Here is a 22,311-nt window from a genome sequence, read left to right as displayed (position 1 = left end):
ATATTTTTTAAATCATACTTTTCAGTTCTTTAAATATCTTTATTTCAAATTAAATTTTCAACAAAATTTCAAAGTTTTCTCGAAAATTGAGAATGTTAACAGGATCATATGATGTGTGAGGAGGTATCTCGATTTCGGACTTTTCCAAGAAATGACGTCACTTCCAAGAATTTCGGATTTTTCCAAGAAATGACGTCATTTCCTAGAATTTCGGATTTTTCCAAGAAATGACGTCATTTCCTAGAATTTCAGATGACGTCATTTCTTGGAAAAGTCCGAAATCGAGATACCTCCTCGCACAATATGTGATCCTGTTAACAATCTCAATTTTCGAGAAAACTTTGAAATTTTCGAGAAAACTGAAATTTTGTCGAAAATTTAATTTTGTAACAGGATTACATGATGTGCAAGGAGGTATCTCGATTTCGGACTTTTCCAAGAAATGACGTCATTTCCTAGAATTTCGGACTTTTCCAAGAAATGACGTCATTTCTTAGAATTTCAGATGACGTCATTTCTTGGAAAAGTCCGAAATCGAGATACCTCCTCGCACATCATGTGATCCTGTTAACAATCTCAATTTTCGAGAAAACTTTGAAATTTTCGAGAAAACTTTGAAATTTTGTCGAAAATTTAGTTTTGTAACAGGATCACATGATGTGCGAGGAGGTATCTCGATTTCGGACTTTTCCAAGAAATGACGTCATTTCCAAGAATTTCGGATTTTTCCAAGAAATGACGTCATTTCCTAGAATTTCGGATTTTTCCAAGAAATGACGTCATTTCCAAGAATTTCAGATTTTTCCAAGAAATGACGTCATTTCCAAGAATTTCAGATGACGTCATTTCTTGGAAAAGTCCGAAATCGAGATACCTCCTCGCACATCATGTGATCCTGTTAACAATCTCAATTTTCGAGAAAACTTTGAAATTTTTGAGAAAACTTTAAAATTTTGTCGAAAATTTAATTTTGTAACAGGATCACATGATGTGCGAGGAGGTATCTCGATTTCGGACTTTTCCAAGAAATGACGTCATTTCCAAGAATTTCGGATTTTTCCAAGAAATGACGTCATTTCCAAGAATTTCGGATTTTTCCAAGAAATGACGTCATTTCCAAGAATTTCGGATTTTTCCAAGAAATGACGTCATTTCCAAGAATTTCAGATGACGTCATTTCTTGGAAAAGTCCGAAATCGAGATACCTCCTCGCACATCATGTGATCCTGTTAACAATCTCAATTTTCGAGAAAACTTTGAAATTTTGTCGAAAATTTAATTTTGGATTTTAATTTAGTTTTGGAACTCGTATGTACGTTTAAAGTTTAGTAACTAAAAAATAACTTACCTTAACGTTGCATTATTCTGCATCTTTTTTTTCTGTTCACCTGTTTGGATTTTTTGTTTAGGAATTGTTTTTTCGTAATGTAAATAATTCAACAAATTATTTGATTTAATTTAAGTATATTTTATAAATTTCAATCTTGTACAGAAAGTTTCTTTTACATTTCTTTAATGTAGATCTGATTTTTAAGATAAATAAGATATAATTTATAATAATTAATTAAAAAAACGTTGTACGTTGTTCTTAAACTGATGTTGTTGATCCATTGTGTGTGTTGATCCATTGAATGTCTTATGATTATCCTCCTAGTATCAGGAAACCTTAGAAAGAAGATAGAAATGGGTACCATATTACGAAACTAAATTTCTCTGTGTTTCCTTATTTTTGTATTCTCAGTTTTCTTCTTCTTCTTATGGTAGGAATAATCTTTGTCAGTTTTATAAGCTTTTTACCTAAGAGAGAAAAATATAGAAAGATTAGCAAACGAGAAGAAATAAATGCTACAAAGAGGGATAAAGAAACAAAAATTTCATTTAAGAAAAAGCAAAATATTAATAAAATATTAATAAGACACTCTACAATTACCTTTTTTCCAATATTTCTCTCTTATTTTTGCAAATACGAAGATAAACCATACAACATTTTTTATATATTTTTTAATTCTCTACAACTTTTGTTTGAAACTTTTTTCGATTACATGCCTAGATTCTAAGATAAGGCCATTTTTTTACCTTTTTTTACCCTTTTTTTCAAAAACGAAGAATCCTATTGCAAAAATATTAGCACCATTCGATTCAGCGTCGTCGGTTTACCCTTAGATCGATTTCCCCCTCCCTACCCCCAATTTAGGGTGTCTAACCCTATTTCAGTGGACTAAACTCTTGGAACCTTTTATTCCCTTAACCCAAACTATGAAGAAACGATAGAGAAGAAAAACTATCTCGGCTATCTAATATTATTGCATAACGTGTTTTCAAAAACGTACGAATCGTTCGATGAAAAATGATTGATTCGGTTGTTTACTTTACTAGCTTAGGCATGCATTCGTTGGAACATGAATTCAATCGTTCTTAGAGTTACATGTCAGATAGACATTGAAGTATGAATAAATGAAAGCTTCGAATGAATCGATTTGGATAGACGGTGAAGAAATTTTTCCAACACACGAAACTAGGAGGAAAGATCCTGCTGAGTCTTCCTCGACCAATCCCTTTCCCATCTCTTTGGTCTTCCTCCTATTCACCCACCGTTTCATTTGGTTCTTCCTTCATATATTATCCTTTGCATACACACATACATACATATACACACACACATACTTGTAGGAATCCTGTGAGGTTGTACAAGGAAGAGAGACGAGGCGTTACATCGTTTCTTCGTCGTACTTGTCGTTTTTCCCTACGACGAGGAAATTAATTAAAACGTCTCGTTCTCTCTAACACAAACACACATACACGTACATATACACACATATCCACAGACATTCACGTTCGTATGTTATGACATCGGTTGGATGCGTATACCCATCACCTCCTACCTAGAAGATGTAGTAGTAGAGAGACGAAAAGAGGAAAATGAGAGAATCACAGGAATCCCGAAGGAATGCTAGCAGCCTTCAGGAAGCTTTCCCGAAGCTTTCCCGAAGCTTTCGTAGCTTTCACGGTCGAATTTTCCCTCTATCTTTTTCTTTCTCTTATTCCTTTTGCATAAAGCTTCCTACCTATCCCTTCTCAATACGATGTATCTCGTGAGAGGACGTTTTGTCGTTGACTAATTCCACTGGAGATTCAACGTTGATTACCATGAGTCCTCTTCGTCGAATACGTTTCTGTGTGTGTGTACATTTTACATTTATTTCTTTATCACGATCCTTGTAAAGTGTGACAGAACGATGGATCATCCTAAGAATTAGAAATAGATTTATTATAATTTTTTTCTTAGGACAACTTGATATTTTCATTATTTCCCTAATACGTGTACGATGTATGAATTTATGTTAAGATGATATGTTAAGATATATATATATATATATAATTGTCTTCCTTGGAATTATCATGATCATCCTGTTAATTCGTGACAAAGAAGGATTCATCCTAAAAAGAAAAAGTTTGATTATATATTTCGCAAGACATCTAGAAATGTTAATTATCCCCCTTATCGCGTTTTACGAAATACAAAATCTAACATGAGATATTTTATCATTATATACAGATAGAAAGGAGAAGCATAAATATACCGACCCTGAAAGAATTTACTTTCTTTCAAACTCGCGATATTAATCTAAAGAAACTTTGAGAAATTAAAACATAGTTTTAAATGCAATTATAAATGGGTTACACACGGAACGAAGTGTACGTGTATGTGTGTTAAGATTTTTAGATAGTTTTACAAAGTAGGTATATAAAAATAATGTTGGACCATAAAAAAAAGCTTTACCTACATTACGAATAGTTATAATAAATATTTAACACCAGGATGACGCATCTGCAGTGTAGTAAAAGTTAAGCTAACAGTTAACTAGCCTAAGCTACCAAGCTAGCTTGCTATTCTTGTATACAGGCTGGTCTGCAACACCCCAGACGCCACAGTTGTGAACGAATCGTACGTGAAGCTAGAATATACGTGCTGTCGACACGCGAACAACTATCCCAGTAATACACCCCCTTAGACCAACCCATCTCATATCCCGTTCAACTTTCAACCAACCCCCCACCGATTCACCTTAACTCTTCTCCTTTGTCTTTGTCTTTCTCGTTGGATTTGCGACGGTAGACCACAGAGAGGAAGTACGGACACCGATCAAAAGGACATCGCGTGTTCTTCGACCATTCTCGTTCCTCCTCGCCACCCCCCTCCGTCCTTTACTTTCTTTTTTTCTTTTTCTTTTGCGAGGGGGTTTTTTTTTCATCCCCTGCCCAACCTCTTCTCCCCCTATCTTATTTTACTTTTAATCTTTGTACCTTCAATCTTATTCTCTCGGGTTTCACTTTCTAACCGTTGTCTCTTCTTTCTTTTGTTTTGTTTTTTTTTCTTTTTAAAATACTTCGAAAAAATATGTTTTTTCCCAGTAGGCTAATGATATTAACGTTTATCACTTTATCTCGTACGGAATATTATTTTTCTTTTTATTTTTATTTTTATTTTTATTATCCTTCGGATCATACACGGTGCGTGCGAGATACCAACCAATCGCGTGTTTCCACCTCGTATGTACACCTCCTACTTAACAACTTCTATGAATTTAGTTTATTTACTTAATTCTATGATTACTCCCCCTCGCCCTCCTCCCCCCATTTCGTCGTTGTCGTTGTACACGCAAATCGAACGGATAAAGGGGGAAACTGGGGGGGGGGAACCCATTGGTTAATCATCTTTTCTACTTTAAATTGTTTAACTTGACTTTTTTTTTATTTTTTAATATGCGTTGATATATTATTTACAGGTTCCCCCTATATAATATTTGTTCGTGTTTACGAAAATACTACTGTATAATTATAATTTTTAAATAAATACGAGAGATTAAAATTAATTATCTTCTTTAAATGAAATATAATATATTTAAAAACGAATAAATTACTAAAGTACGTGAATTCGCACACAGTTACAAGATTTTGTTGTTATAGAAAATTAAATATTCGGTAATCCAATTCGAAAAATTCTTCTCTCATTCTTTCCTTTTTTTTTACTATTTTTTTTTTTTCGAGAAATCCCATTTTAAAATCCAACGAAATTTCGTTGCTCGAGCACGAGCTTGGAAGCGTTGATTTCTAAATTCTCCAAAGAGCAAAACGTACAGAGTGCGCAACACGGAATGGTGCATGGTGAAAGAAAAAAATAAAATCACGTAAAAGAAAGAAAGAGAGAAAGAAGAATGGAAGGAAGGAAGGAAAGAAAGAAAGAAAGAAATGAAGAAAACAAAGAGGTAGTATTCCAAGGGAATAAAATAAAATGGATTATATATATATATATATATATACAGTAATGTTAGAACCACCAAAACACTTAACTCGGTTTAACAGGTTCATAGACGACCAAACTGCAAAACGTGCTACGACCAATCGGATTTGACCAGAAACCGAACTCCTACGCCATCGTATCGTGCTTTTATTAAAAGCACCCTTTTTATATCGTCGTTTAAATAACATTAGATTGTTCGGAAGTATCCGAACATTAAAAGAAAACTACTTCGAACACATCAACATGCATTCATTACGTCGAGTTATGGGAATTTCGATATTTTCTACACTATAATCGTTTTTAGTTTTCATATTTGTTCTACCGAATATCATATTACTCGTTTGCCATCTTTCGTAATACCGTACTTCATGTATTTTAATATACATCTTTTTTTTCTTTTTATTTGCTTTTCTTGTTTTGATACGAATTAAGCGGATTTTCCAAACCGGTTCTTTTTATTCCGTGACCCTGTAATTTTTTGTTGACTGCCTTTCTTTATCTCTCTTATGCCTATTTATATGCACGTACCATAACCGCATATTTCCAACATCGGACCACCGAGCGGCATGCATAAGTTATCAGTCCGTAGGATTAATCTTTAAATTCGCATTGGTGTATCGTCCGTCCTACAACAACGATGATGTACATCCCGTGAAATTTTTCTTCTATATTTTTTCTGTTTTTTTTTTTTTCTTCTCTTTTTTTTTCTTTCGCTTTCTATTTATATTTTTATTTTCGTTTATTTATTTTTTTACAGCCACTCTAATTCCCTCGACACGGAACATAGCGCGTTCCAACATCGAACCGGAATCGAAAAGGGGATTATTCTTTTATTTTATTTCCTTTTTATTTCATTGGGGAAAACTTAGGATATTCATTCTCTTTTCAGTTTATTTTTGCCGCGACGACGTAGTATTATTTTTAATCTTATTTTTCGTAATCCTATTATTTCTTCTTGCTAAAACACAAAAAGAGAGAGAGAGAGATGCTGTGGTCAAAGTACTTTGAGAAAACGTTTTACGAAAGTTTAAGGATTTTGTTGTATTACCCTGTTAGTTGTAATGGAAGTGAAGAACACGATTCTCCTACTACTACTACTACTACTACTAGTAGTCAGTTTTTATTCGACAAGTTAAACGAATAAGTAGCTCGTTTAAATACGATGTAAATTTACTGTTAAAAGCTAACGAGAAAACGAGACCGATGGATTTACATTCACAATTGATTTAGACAAAAGTTTTTGTATACGCTGACGTAAACGTCAAGACACACTTATAGATATCTTCAAAGGTAAAATTTCAAACAGCGCACCGGCTGTTTAAGACTTAGGAAAATGTTTTTCGGTCTATTGGCGACACGTGTTCTTGATTGGCAGAAACTTGACAGCTTGCTGATCCAAATTTTTAGTTTCTTTCGAGTTCTTGGCTTCTTAGTAATAATATTAATAATAGAAAGTATACTGAAATATATCAAAATCATTAGTTATTATTTATTTTAATTAGATAAATATATTTAATATAATATACGATCAGAGAGTTGTAATATTTTTTATTTCATTTCATTTGTTTTTTAAGCCCATTTGGACAAGAAGAAAGGGATATTAATGCATAAAATAAAATATACAAGTAAATATCGATTATCCATCATTAAAGAGATGTTAATTATAATCTTTGTAAAAGATTATAATTAAAATATAAATATTTTATGAGAGAACACAAAATCGATAAATACAAGCAGCAAAAAGTGAATTTCGTAATATTCCTAAAGTATTCAGTGATAATATCAATTCAGTATGTTAATTAATTAAATGATAAATATTATATAAGAGATATACGATCATTATAATATTATTTCGTTTAAACGTTGATCATTTATTTGAAATTCGGATTGATACAAAAAAAAAAATTGTTTTAAATACTGGTTTAATAAAATATGTACCATCCTAATATTCCTTAAAGCATTTAGTAATATTTTATTCGGTATTTCTTTTTTTCTTTTCTTTTCTTTTCTTTTTTTTTTATATATACATTATTAATATTTAAAAGTCATGGTCATTATATTATGGTCGACGTAGAAAAAAACTTTTCCCTCGTAATTTTTTGAAGGGGGGGGAAAAAACTTACCGGATACTTTTAAGGCTGGCGAATGTTATTATTTATGCAACATCATCTTTCCAATTTTTCTGTTTCCCCCCCTCCCTGCTCTGCCCTGCCCCACACCCCTATTTTCTTTCTCTCTTTGCATGATAATATCTACTCGGGAAAGAAACTTGTACCATTAAAATTCTAAAATACGTAGGCTAACGTAAAGAGAGGTTCGTTTATTAAAAGCTTTGTTGTTGTAAAAGTTCATTACTTATCTCAGTCCCATCGGTGACTTCGTACACGCTTACACGCGTGTGTATTCATTCGCGTGTATGCGTGTTAGGATGGATAGGCGTTAAAAAAATAATTAATAAAATTTACATTACACGAATGAGGTATTAAACGAAAAAGGAAAAAAAAATAAATGCGTTAACTTTTCGTCCGTTAATAGAAACATTTTTTAATATTCAAAAAGTAAGGATTAAAAACGGGCAACGTGCAATCTCGTACGAAGTAAAAAACGCTCTAAAAAAAAAAAATATCTAAGTTATATACGCCGTTATTATTATTATTATTATTTCTTTTTATTATTCTAACTAAATTTTTAATAATTAGAACCTTAATAATTAGCGATTAAATGAAATACTATGACTGTAACACACTCGTATTGAAGTTTAATCACTCGGAAAATCGAAATTAGACTTTCCAAATGCATTTCCCCGGCATATAAGCGCAAACAAATCGTTATTTCCCAATTATTTCTATTATCGAAAATCGTGCAGCAGACAATTTCCTATAATTATAATCGTCGAAGATTTCATTGGAAAAATTATAAAATTGAAGTTATCTCTTATGAGTAGTAGTTTTCTCTATGAAATTGCTACGACAATTTTTCTCTCTTTTTTTTTTTAATCGACAAGCAACCACAGGGCGAGAGGGAGAGGGAGAGGGAACGTGTACCAACCCACTCACACCAGTCAGAGAGAGAGAAATCCCTCTCTGATTGCTTATTCTAGGTGATGACACGATGCGCGAGAGGAAACCGCATTGCTGGTGACGCGTTTTGCTCTTTCACGCGTGGCTCGTTCGTGGCATTTAATTACAAAAGAAGTTGCCTGCCTGGGTGAACGAGGATGCGATGATGGCACGAAGGGATTCGAAAGGGTGGAAAAGAGAGAGAGAGAGAGGAATAAGAATTGCTTGGATGAGTCGGCTTGGCCCATTAGGAAATGAGGTATTCCGTGTTCCTAACGAAACCAGACGACAACCTACCGAAACCGTTGATGTTTCCTATTTTTTTTTTTGTCTTTTTTTCTTTTTTCTTTTTGTTTTTTCATTTTTTTTCTCCCTTACACTCGTTTATATTACTACTCTCCCTTACTCGTGTCCCTTTTTCTTTTTTTTTCTTGTTCTTCTTCTTCTTCTTCTCTTATTTCTCGCGTAAGAATACATTTTCTTCTTTTCTGTGTGCTAAAGGATCGTCGTCGTACGCTCGCTTTACTGCAAATTACTTGGAATTCCGATACGGATGGATGATGAAGTCTGACATGAAAAATGACCGAAACATACTATTACTACTACTACTACTACTACTATTTTCTTTCTTTCTTTCTTTCTTTCTTTCTTTCTTTCTCTTTCCCTCCCTTTTTTTTGTTTGGTTTTTGGGGAAGGGGGTTTATCATTCGTTTTCATTTAACTTTGATCAGAAGTTGTTATAAAAGATATTAATAATAATAATAATAATAATAATAATAATAATAATAATAATAATAAAAAATTTGGCTCATCGAGAATCGAATGCATTTGAATTGTTACGATTTTATTATACCGTTGATTATTTTTATCGTATTAATACGATAAATTATATTAACAAAGTGTTTCTAATGGGGGGGGGGAATAAAAAAAATAAATCTGGCCGTTGGTCGAATAATAATAATAATAATTGTTAAACAATTTTTTCTTATAGTGCTGTCGATGAATTATTTTATTGTCAATAGGATATCGATTAAAATGTTACATTTAAGTAACTAAAAAAAGAAAACAACAAAAAACAACAAAAAAAATATATATTCCCCGACGAGATGAAAATTTTGCAAATTAATTCTGCTCCATTAACACAACGTTTACCGCATCCGTTATTTTCGGGCCAACGGAGCGAAGTATTTTTCGCCATCTTATTATTGGCGGGAATCCTTCTCGTTGTTATTTCTCTCTAAAGTTATACGCTCGTTTCTTTTTTTTCCTTTTTTTTTTTCCTCTTTCCTCGTTCGTATCGTCGAACTTTTAAAACGACAGTAACGAAAAGTGAACGATCATGCGAACTACGACGAAAAATCTGTGCGCTATTAACTGCAAACGTTATTTTTTTTTTTTTTTTGGATGAACAAGAAGAGCGTTAATTTTTGTCGACGAATAATGATTAATGATATTATTTGAATAAAAATTAAATGAGATAATTCTTAAACAACAATTACTCGCTTATTTTTCCATGAAAAATGATTAGTTGCGTTGGAGCCATAGTATTATGGTTGTTGAACGAGAATATCATTCGCATAACGCGATCCATACTTTTACGTCACCGTTTAGATAAAGAATTATTGTAATAATTTACTTTTTACGAATTGCTCCAGTCATTTCACCTAGATATTCCAGTTTGTAGCGAAGGTTTCAGATCAAGAAGATAAATCACATTCGCTTTTGATCAAGAGTTTACTCGGTTAAAAGCTTTTTAGAAAGAGGATGTTACATAATTTTTTTTTTCTTCCTCTCCCACCCTCCCGAACCCTCCCTTCCTTCCTTTCTTTTTATTCCTTTTTCTATCTTCATTCTTATTTAATTTTCCAAACACGTAAGCGCAAACTTTGTCCTTTGAGTTTCAAAGGAAAAAACTTTTAACGAAGGATATCGTTTGAAATCCTTCAAGAGAAAACTACTTTCAATCTTTCGATTCTTTAAAAAGAAAAGAAAAGAAAAGAGAAAAACAGGAACAGACAAAAAATAAATAATAAATAAATAAAGAGACTATATAATAAAAAGAAGATGATTAATCGTTTTATAGCACGGAGGACAAATTTTTCGCGTGCGTGTGCGTGCGTGTGTGTGCGTGTGCGTTCACATGCTCAGAGAAATTTTGATCGAAAATGAAAACTATAGTGATGAAGTATGATGTTCGAGGATGATAACGACGACGACGACGACGACGACGACTACGACGATGATAATAATCGATCTGATTGAACGCACAGTAGTTTCCAGCTGAAACGATGACAATTATTGTCCAAACGCGTTCACCGACCATTTATCATTGGCTAGCAACGTGTCGAAGGTACGAATGAAACGTCGTTAATCTCGTGGACAATGCCGGAGAGATATCGGTGCTCAATTTTTGCATCATTTTATGCTTTCACGAAAAATACGAACAAGAGAGAGAGAGAGAGAAAAATAAGAAGTATTTTGACACTTGGGGGATACTTCATTGATCTAACAGAAAACAACAAAATAATTATTTATCATAGTTAATTTATAATCAAATAATATAATAAAAATGAAAATACGTAAACTTACAAATGTATGTAACTAAATATATATATATAAAGAAAGAAAGAAAAAAAAACTGGTGTGTGTACTTATGTACGCACGTAAGAAGTTATACTTCTTTGCCGTACCAAAACGAACATAACCTCAATAACCTCAAAAATAACTTCAAAAAATAACTTAACAAAAAAAAATTTATTATTATTATTATTATTATTTAAAAAAAAGGAAAGAAACATATTTTCAATCGATCGATATCAGTCCACAGTTAATATAAGAGAAATATATCGAATTACTCCACGCGTCAACAGCCATGGCACGGTGATAGTATTAGTTCTTGCTCGATCATTTAAGTAAAGCAGCGCTGCGTACGATTAGTATTTGGATGGGTGACCCGCTTGAGAAAAAAAGGGGAAGAAGAAAAGAAGACAACTTCACGCCGTATATTTGAAATCACTTTGCCGCGCGTCGTAAATACTGACAAACTTCATGGTGTCGTTTTTCCAGACGCCAAAAGAAGTATAACTTCAATAATTATTTATCATAGTTTATTTATAATCATATATATATCAAATAATATAATCAAAATGAAAATACGTAAACTTACAAATGTATGTAACTATATATATATAAAGAAAGAAAGAAAAAAAAAAGAAAATTAATAAAAGGTAGTACAGAGGGTTAAATAAAAATAGAACAACCGAACAAAGAAGACCTCCCTATTATCTTCTGGTGCTAAAAAAAAATAACACTATTCATATTTTTTAAGTGTCCGACCCCTAAAGGTTTGCTTCGTATATCTAAAAATAAGCAAATAAAACAACACCAAGGAAAAAAATGAAAAGAGAAAAAGAAAATGTGGAATAGCAGGACAAAGGACTCCCTCTCTTTCTCTTTCTTTCATTCTTCGAGGAATACAATGGGGGTATTGATTTTGGAAGGAACGCGTGTTCCTCTTGGTGGTCGAAGAAGGGTTTGTCGGTTGGTTTATCTCTTTCTCTCTCACACTCACACTCACTCATTCAGTGGGGTTTAGTAGTAGTAGTAGTAGTAGTGGTGGTGGTAGTAGAGTTCGTAGGTCGAAGGGCTAAGTCGCGTTTCTTGCTCTTTTCATGGTGTACGGCATTTCTTGACGAGCCCTAGCTCGTTTGGTTATGGGGGAAGGATATAGTAGAGCCAGAGTTGAAGCGTAGGGTGGAAAGAGAGAGCACCGCAATGCAGGCAAGGGCGTTGTCAGGGGCGACCCTAGCGACCGTGAGGCCTCATTCGCACCGAACACCACTAACACTCTGGAATCGCAGTCGAAGAAATAATTGTCGGAGGAGGAACGAACGAACGAACAAACGAACGAACGAACGAACGTACGAACATACGAACGAATGAACGTACGAATGAACGGAATTGTTCCTCGTGAATGCCACATCAACTTCGATCGACTGTTCATTTCGTTAATTTTCTACACACACGCCTTCCAATATATTATTATACTTCCGTCTGTCTATCCATTTCTAATTCCTCGAATCTCTATTTTCGAAATCTAATCTTGATTGGAGGGTGGAGGGGGGAATGAGAGGATTAGGGTTGTTGTCGAAGCTGTTTAAAAACTATATATTTGTTTTCAAATGAAAGATAAAGTTACACGAACGATGAACGAGATCATCGTTTTCGTTGTCCCTGGTATAAAACTTTGCGTTATATAAAATTCTTTATTTAAATTTGTCATGTTGTATTTAAATCAACGCATTATAGGCTCATCAATAATTTATATCGTTCAATAAAACTTGTCGACGGGTACCGACGACAACGACGACGCGACACCGACCGTAATGTAAAAATAAACATTTTATTAACACCTGGTTGAACTCCTGGCAAACCTTGCCAATTCGATCGTTCCTGACGTTCGGCCAATTGTGACGAAGTCATTATATTAGGAAAAAAAAAATATATATATATATATATATATATATATATATATATATTCTGTCGATAATTTAACAATGAAGAGAGATTTTTTAATACGTCCCTTGTTAAACAATTCGTTACGATATTTGATATAACGATAGAAGAAACACATATATCCCATTAAAATGATATCATAAAAAATATATTTATATAGTGATATTTATTATTGCAGATCGATTTGAAGCCCCTTCGCGAACCAACGATACCACTGCCCGCTTCTAAGGTTACGGAAAAAAGAAAAGCCGAGGAGGCCGATGCTAGCAAGGATTTGAAAAAGGTGAATATTACTGATTAAATAATTCTAATTCTAATTGAAATAATATTAATCCTTTTTTCGACTACTCATTGCGATTTTTCTCTCCCCTCTCCCAAAAAATAAAATTAAAAAAATAAAAAGAAACAGGGCACGCACACACACACACACACACACACAGAAAAATTAGACTAATCGAATTGGTGTAAAATCAAGTCTATGATATCATCGTGTATAATAGCGAAAGACGTTCCTCTTGCGTAATAGCCTTAATGCTCGCATACCGTGCGAGACACGAGGCTTTTGTAATGGGGTAACGGGCTAGTGCCGAGCGCCAAAGCTTTCAGTATAACGTCACTCGCGCTGGGCAAACACAAATCGTAGCTGCACGACATAGCCCAGATCTCTGTATACACACACCTACACATTGTTGGAATACAACACGACGACCATTCCAATAGATCTCTCTAACAAAAACATACCTAATACGTTTAGCCCACATATTGGAACTGGACTATACTAAAAGTTCATCAATAACAAATATTATTCAATTGATTCCATCTTTCTCTCTTGTTGAACGATGATACTACTGCTGGTGGATCCGAAAACTTAAACATAAGTTATACATTATCAACTTTTTCCAAATTCTACAATACAATAATAAATGTTAGTCGTTAATAATAAAAATTGTTAAATTCATTTCATATTTCTTTTCTTTATCTATTTATCTGTCTGTTGAACGATGATACTGCTGCTGGTGGATCCGAAAACTTAAACGTGAATAATACATTATCAACCTTTATGGAATTGGACAATGATATATAAGTACGTCATTAATAATAAAAATCACTTAAATGATTCGCGATCTTTTTCTTCCCTCTGTTTGAAAGTTCCAAGTAGACGAATTTGTCCTGTTATAAAACTGTACCTATTTTGGAGTCAGGAGTACTCGTGATGCCAGGAACGGCATCAGAACGGTAGCACGTGGATAGACGATAAAACGTACGTAACAGGTTTGGAATGGATCGTGCTGTACAAAAAGAGAGAGAATGAGAGAGAGAGAGAGAGAGAGAGAAAACTAAACGTGTATTTTGGTCGCTCTCGTCGATATTTGACGTACGTGGCAAGCACCGACGAGCTTTTGCTCTCGACAACGGCACCACGATGCCCGTCCTCATTAATCTGCGCCGCTGTCGTCATTAACGAAATAAACGCCCGGCAAGAAACGTTCACGCCCCGTCCTCCACCTCCTCTACCACCTCCTCCACCACCTCCTCCTCCTCCTCCTACCCGTTTATGTAGTGCTATACTACCAGCGCGCAGTTACATGTTCAACCTTTGAAATACGATTTACGTGTCCGTTATTAATGATACTGATGCTTTTTATTATTTTTTGTCTTAATTTTATTTCGGAAAATTTAAATTTAAGAGAGAAAGGAAGAGAGAGAAAGAGGGAGAGAAAAGAGGGGAAGAAAAAGGATGTCGATTTTTCGATGGATTTGTCCAAACTAATCCATCCGTTTTCTTCCTTTTGAGTCTTTTATCTCACTTTTGAGAAGATTTAATTAAGTATTCTCAACCTTAAACTCACTCCCGTTTCTCCCTTTCTCCAGTTCATATCCCTTTTTCTTTTAAATTTTCCTTAGTTCCAACGAAGTCGAGTACTAATTTGTAGACCAACCACTGCCAACATTTACGTTTTCTTTCTTTTTTCTACCTTTTTTTTTCCTTTCCTTTTTCTTTTTTTTAAACGTAACCGAGAGAAGTTTCAACCAGCTCGGCTGTTAACTCGAGATCCCCGTCGAAATTAATTGCTTAGGGTACTTGTTAAAGTCTTGAGGATGGTACGCTCGGTAAGGAGGAGGACCCGTTACGCTTCTTTCTACCTGTCTGTTAATCGTTTGAAAGACGGGTTTGTGTAGAAAACTACAGATGAACTTGGTGCCACTCTCTCTCTCTCTCTCTCTTACATCCATCTTTATTTCTCTACGAGAATTCATAAAAAAAAGATGATGATAAAGTATTAACAAAAAGTCAAGGAGAAAGATAATAGAGAGAGAGAGAGAGAGAGAGAGAAAAGAAAAATGTAATCAAAGATATGAGATAGGTATGCTTGAATTATCCTTTTTCGTCTTTTCCGACTAGATTTGAAAACAGCAAATTTCAAAAGTTTGTCATCCTATTCAGTCAGTTCAAACCGACTAGTCGTCAGCCACCATTGATAATATTTTTATCGGTTGCACAGCAACAGGCTGCGTCGACAGCGGCAACAACTTTCCTACTACCTGTGTGTTAAACCCTATATCAAATCCACTTTTAGAGTTAAATTTGTAAGTTCGCAAGATGAGCTATGAGAGATGATATCTAGTAGATCTTCTCTCTCTCTCTCTCTCTCTGGAAAGTCTTTGGAATGCGATTCCGAGTGCTCGAACGTTCTCGAGACGAATTTACAACACGCCTCTGGAATCCTCTTATTCCCGAAGTGGGTACTAATATAACGCACGATGAGAAGGTATCAGCTACAGAAGTAACATAGACATATACACACACACACACACACCAATAACAGCAACAGCGTTAGCGGCACGTGTAGGACGAGGAAAGCAAAAGCCCTCGTTGAAGCTGTGATAGCGGCGAGACAGGGTATAGGAGGAGCTTGGTGTCAGCTGTGCACGAGAGAGAAAGAGAGAGAGAGAGAGAAGAAGAGAGGAGAAAAGGGAAAAGGGGGAGAGATATCGTTCGAGGGTGGAGGTCGAAAAGGGAGGGAACTTTCATGGCCGGTCGATACAGCCGAAACTCCGGCGAATCACCGAATGCCGCGAAGAAGATTCTTCTTCCTTTCCAAAATCAAATCGAATACGATAGGAGGCTCCCTTCATTTTGTTTATATTTCGTGCCTCGATCCAAACTTGTCCTAAAGTTATTATACCCCACCCCCACCTCCCTTCGCGTATAACCACCCTCAAACAGATATTTAAACTCTCTACGCGACAAATATTTGGGCGATAAACAATTTTACCCCTACGCTTCTACTAGTAAAAGTAGTTCGCTAAAACGCAAACATATTCCTCGAAAAATATGGATTCGTCGTTCTTCGATTTTTTAAAGGTTTAACGAAACCTTTGTTTCATCTAATAGGACGGTTCAAATCAAAAATGTGTTTCAAATGCGCGAAAAGAAACGTTCCGATGATTTTATCCACCACCCCTAACTTCCCCCTTCGTCCACCCATCGCGAGATTTATCTCGAAAATGAATATCGTAACAATTTTATTATTTTATCCTTCCTTCCCCGTTCCTCGTTCATTTATTTGACTCTCTCTCTCTCTCTCTCGCATGCGCGTATAATCGAATAGACAGTTGAAATCAAAAATGTGTTTTAAACGTTGAAAAGAAAAATTCCGATGATTTGATCCTCCTCCCCAGTTGCCCTCCCAATTCCCCCCCCTCCTCCCCCCTCCACTCTTCCGAGATTTATCTGGAATGAAAATCGTAACAATTTTATTATTTTACCTTCCTTCCTTCCTCGTTCATTTATTTGACTTTTCTCGCATACATGAGCACTCATATACATACATACCTTTCATACATACATAGACACATAGGTATACGTGGCTATCTATCAATCGTGGACTTTTCTCTGTTTCAGGCGAAATTGGAAACGAAAGCATTGAAAGCGAAGAGGCCAGGATTCACCGACGAACGTTACAATGAGACTAGCTATTACGTGGAAAACGGTCAGTATCACTTATCACGTTATAGACCAACTATATATATATATATATAGATGGATTAATCCTCTCCTTTGAAAGATCTTTGCTAAAGCTCCCCTTTTGCGAATAATAATAGATCTTTGAATTGTGATCGGAATAATCGGAATGTATCTCTAGCATTGTATCATGATCTTTCGATTACGTGCTCGTTGGTTAAACACCCATAAACGATAATCTGTCGTCGATTATCATCATGCAAGAACAGTCTACTGCATATACACACACACAGAGACATACATACATACATACACGCGTAAACCGTATGCTGCACTACCCTGTAAACGTTCATTTTCCAAGATTAAAAGCCAACACAACGCGAAGCCCGATCGAAACCTATCGAAAGCCTTACGAGAGATCGAGAAACAAACGTTCCAAGAGTAGATAGAAGAGGGTGCTGAATGATATATGCATACCAACATAAATACGCGTATAGCATACAGGTATATATCATCCCCATCGGTGTTTCCAACCTCTTGGGATAGAATTATCGACGTTTCTCCTGAGAGAGAAAGAGAGAGAGAGAGAGAAAGAGAAAGGATCGTTGCTCGATAGTTAGACTCGCGTTCTCGCTCTGATGCTCATTATTGCGAGTTAAAGTTGCATCCACGATAACAGGATGGGTTGCTAACAGGTGCGGAAACAGAGAAAGAGCTAGACAGTGAATGCAGATGCGCAAGACTACTATGCTACGAGAATGAGTGTAGGAGGAATTATGGGTGTGTATGAGTTAGTGAGTGAGTGAGTGAGTTAGAGGGAAAGAGAAGACTGGGAAAAGAGTAAAGGAAGACGGATTGAACAGAAGGGTAGTATCGATCGAATATTTAGACTGTTGGATGGCATATCGACAACCGATATCTGCTCTACATTCGAATAATAGACTCGCACGGCTGACGACGCGCTGCCTGGGCATCCTCCAGACACTTCTCTTCGACGAAACAAAGACCTATTAATGCCACTCGAAAGATACACCCTCACCTATTGCCCACTTGCACCTTTCCTAACTTTGCTGTTCCCCAGCTGCCGCTGCTGCTGCTTCTGTTGTTTCTGTTGTTTCCCTATAGTCTAGTGCTTCGTTCGTTTTGCCATGGTTTGGTCAGTGAATAATAATAATAATAATCCATCTTTCTCTTTCCTTTTCTATCTTTTATCTCAACGTCCTTTAGCGCTCCTTTTAGCAATCCTTGCAAGGCTAAAGCAAGCTTTAGGGGGTAGCTAACATTCCTGGAAGGTTTCGTGAGCCTCGACGATGTACGATCGGCTTCCCGAGGGCAATGTGTATATCTATTTATCTATCTATCTATCTATCTATCTATCTATCTATCTATCTATCTATCTATCTGTATCTCTCCGTGTATATGTAGGAAGGGGATAGCTGTATATATATATAGATATATACTATGAAACGGATGGCGGAGCCTCTACGTGATTTAAATCTAGATTCGATCCTATCTCGAACGAACAAGTCGAGCGTACGTTATCGAGCCGTGAAATCCCTCGTCTTGGTAATTCGGGCTCTCCTTTTCATCTACCTAGGCATATCGCTTCGTCTTCTTTTCCGACTTCTTCGAGTGAGAGAAAGAGTAAGACGAGGGAACTCCTAGTGTGCTGTTGTGCCAGAGGCTATGGATAGGGAAAATCACGAAGCTTTCTCACGAAGAGTAGAAAAGTGAACAGAACAGAACAGAAGAGAAGAGAAGAGAAGAGAAGAGAAGAGTAGAGAAGAGTAGAGAAGAGAAGAGAAGAGAAGAGGTGCGAGGTTCCCGTTGATGGCAGCCATGTTGTATTCTTATTACTACCGAAGGGCTGCCAGCACGTTCTTTCATCGGCGGAGGCTATCGCTCGCCAAGAATTCTTTTTCTCCCTCGGGAGATCGAACTGTCCTGGTAAAAAGAGGAAAAGAACAAGAAATAGAAACCCCGCCACCCAGGCCACCCTATTCCACCCCGTCCCACCCCATCTTTCTCTCTTTCTTCCCGGTACCTCTCTCTTTCTTTCCTCTATTACCTTTATACTCAAAAGAAAGCTATATCTGCTCCGTTAATATCACAGGAAACTTCCTTGCCGTCGTTTTGTTCCCTCGCCTGACCAAGAGAGATCCTTTTCCTTTTTATGTAATATCGAGACACCGACAAAGCCCGCCAAACGTTTCTTGTTTTCTTCCCCTCTTTTATCCGTTTCCAGCGACTTTTATTCGATCGTTTTGCGTTCCGTATTTGTGTTTCTCTCTATATAAAATATATATTTCTTTATCTTTATTTTTCCAAGCTTTGCGACGAATATACCTCAAAGATGACACGGTCCTTTTGACGATGACTATATTCATCTGTTCATATTCTAAAAGATAATAATACGAGAGAGAGAGAGAAAGAGGATTAAGAGAGTTGTCTCTTTCAATTAGCGAGACTGCAAAATGTACAATCAAATCTGTTTGAAAAATTACCTTAGTCGTCAAATCAAACATTATATATTCCTTTGGTTAATTTAACTTGTACAATGCTTTAACTCAAGTCAAAAATTAATTATTTATTATATAAATCTAATTTCTCTCTCATTTCGAAGATATTCATCCTTTCGTTACCAACGAACCCGTACAAACGAATGACTCATAATAAGAGGGGAGGGGAGGGGGAGTCGTTAGAACGAAAATTTACGTGGACGTAACGAAAGGGCTTGAAAGAACGATCCCGTGCTTTTTATTTTTTTTTTTTGTTCTTCTCTTTCCTTTATAATAACGACGTTAATAATAATCAGTTACACAAAGGACAGAGAGAGAGAGAGAGGGGGGAGGGGGTTTCTTCGCAAACAAGAGAATAGACAAATGCTGTTGCCCTAACCTTAACGAAAAAAAAAGAAAAAAAAAAATAGAATGGAAAATATGGAACGCGCGTATGTGGTCACCGTGTGTATCAATACGAGAGAGAACCAAGAGAGAATCTCCCAAAGCTGCTACTAGAAGCACACAGCTTTTGTCCATGTCCCCGGCGATCAGCGTACTGATTTAATAAAAGCCCCCTTTGTTTTCTTCCTCCTATCGGTAAAGAGAGAGAAAGAGAGAGAGAACACGCTACTGGGGAGGGATTTAAGCGTAGTCTTCTCTCTCTCTCTCTCTCTCTCTCTCTTTAGCTTTGCAAGGTATATGCGTGACCCAGAATCGCAAAAATTACGACTAACAGTTTTGGCTCGAATCGTTGTAGACCTAGCAGTGCAGAAAGATACCGAAGACTAAACAATCGTCACAAATTTCATCCGATTTCTTTTAAATTTTCAAAACAAAAATAGAATACGTTGTTGTATCCATTCGCAATTGTCGCATAACGCGTACGTACGTGATGCACCGTTTTATTTAAATGTTACATTTCTTATATATTAATATATATTACGTTATAATTTAGAATATATTTTTGTTCGTAATTAAAAATAAACGTAAAAAGATTCTTTGATCTTTGGTAATATATTTTTTTCTATCTAAAAATTAAAAAAAAAATAAAAGCAACAACAATATACGTGTATCTGTTTCATTTAAAAAAAAATCTATCTCTTCCCTTATCGATATAATATATTTTTTTCTATCTAAAAAATAAAAAAATAAAAGCAACAACAATATATTTGTATCTGTATCTTTAAAAAAAATCTTTCTCTTCTCTTATCAATTTTCATTTCACCCAAATACCAAAGCACCAAAGACGCAACCACGAGAGGGAGGGAGGGAGGGAGGGGTTAGGAGGAAAGGAGGAGGAGGCATCGTATTATTCTCAATTCTCGTTGTGTAATCGCCCCGAAGCGAGAGTAAAAGCAAGAAAAATCGGAGGTGAGAATCGCGACAACGATAGTTTTTCAAACGAGTGTCCGAGTGTTTATAATAACGCGAGCTTCATATTCTCGCGCTAACTTTCTTTTCTATACTTTTCTCCTTTCATTTTCTTTCTTTCTTTCTTTTCGTTTTTTTTTTTTGTTTTTTAAACTTTTCCTCCTTTATTCCAAAGTACGTTCCCTATTCGCGATGCTAGACACTGAAGTGTGAATACGTACAAGAAGGGCACACATAGTTACATTCATAGTTTTATAGATACACACATATACGTATACACACACACACATACACACGAATGTTCACTGTTCATCCAGTGGAAGAAAAGAAGAAGGCTTTGTACTTTTATGCAGCTACTCCCACTATTACTACTATTACTACTACTACTATTACTACTTCTTTCTACTAGCAAGTGATAAAAGTCGATCGGTAGGCAGACATCATCGTTTAAGCTGTTAAGAAACCTCGCACGATTCTTCTCGACGCTTAAATTTCCCTCTTCTCTTCTCTTCTCTTCTCTTCTATTTTTATATTTTCTACTCTTTCTTTTCAGAAAAGGTCTGGTTCTTTTTAACTCTGACCGACTGGAAAATAAATAAAGAAAGAAAGAAAGAAAAGAAAAGAAAGAAAGAAAGAAACAATTAAACGGATTTAAGTAGATTTATTTATTCGTACGAAATGATTTGATGTACTTAAAGTCTTGCAAAATAAAAAAAAAAAGAAATAAATAAATTACAAAAGGGATACCATTATATATCTTATATCTCTTTTTATGAAATATTAAAAATATTCATTTAAATTCGTAGAACACCCCGTAGCCGTTCGCGAGTTTCTTGATAAAAGTGTGATATACCTACGATTAATTATAATCAATATTGAATATTTCTTTCAATCGAATATCACTTTTGACATTTCGTAAAAAAATAAGAAAAAAATCAATAATTCGATGTTCAACATTTCGGAGTTACGTCAGATAGGTGCGGGCGGGCGGGGGTGGGGGGTTTAGAGGGAAGAAAAAAAAAAGAATTACACATAGACAGACACATTTATGAGTCAGTCGATAAAAATGATCTGAAATATGAAACAGCAGACACATCGGTGGTATCCGCAAAAGAGGTATCATGAATTTTACACAAGTGAAAAGATTATTCTTCGTTCGGGTGTAGATATCTTTTACTATTTCTCTCTTTCTCTTTCTATTTTTCACCTCGAGTAGAAAATAGGGGATATCCAGGAGTACGTAACTTTCCATGGATCATCTTCAAAAAGTTTTTTCCTTTCATATTGCGAATTGCATTTATTGCCTATCAAGTTTTATAAATCTTCGATAGGATATGTCGAGACAGAAGATCGTACAACTATCGCATAGTCAACAATTTTGATTCGACGATAACGATAAAAAGAAAAAACAAATAGTTGGAAACAACAAATACGAACGTGAAATAAAACGATTATACTTAAAAAAAAAAATATACTAAACTCGTTCGTACAATGCGATGAAACTGTAATTAAGAGTTACTCGTTTTCTTTTTCTTTCTTTTCTTTTTTTCATTTTCTTTTTCATTTATCTCTTTCTTCGTGGTTAACGCGTTAAAC

The 22,311-nt window shown here is 35.4% G+C and overlaps 1 protein-coding gene and 1 long non-coding RNA gene across 5 annotated transcripts in view; one reads left to right on the top strand and one right to left on the bottom strand.

Annotated features, from left to right (window-relative positions):
• LOC122525434 (RNA pseudouridylate synthase domain-containing protein 2-like) overlaps nt 1-22,311 on the top strand; it is an 82,671-nt gene that overhangs the window by 42,760 nt on the left and 17,600 nt on the right. For all 4 annotated transcript variants that reach the window (XM_043648238.1, XM_043648241.1, XM_043648240.1 and 1 more), the window contains exons 3-4: nt 13,055-13,159; nt 16,784-16,871. In XM_043648238.1, the coding sequence (XP_043504173.1) occupies nt 13,055-13,159; nt 16,784-16,871 (193 nt within the window). The remainder of the gene's footprint in view (nt 1-13,054; nt 13,160-16,783; nt 16,872-22,311) is intronic.
• Nucleotides 3,046-22,311, bottom strand: part of LOC122525470 — a 33,550-nt gene continuing 14,284 nt past the window's right edge. Inside the window, exon 2 of the long non-coding RNA XR_006305799.1 lies at nt 3,046-3,246. This is a non-coding gene — a long non-coding RNA (uncharacterized LOC122525470). The remainder of the gene's footprint in view (nt 3,247-22,311) is intronic.

This window comes from Polistes fuscatus, unplaced genomic scaffold (assembly GCF_010416935.1).
Source record: "Polistes fuscatus isolate 324 unplaced genomic scaffold, CU_Pfus_HIC Scaffold9, whole genome shotgun sequence".
NCBI lineage: Eukaryota > Metazoa > Arthropoda > Insecta > Hymenoptera > Vespidae > Polistes > Polistes fuscatus.
This window is presented reverse-complemented; position numbering and strand designations above follow the sequence as displayed.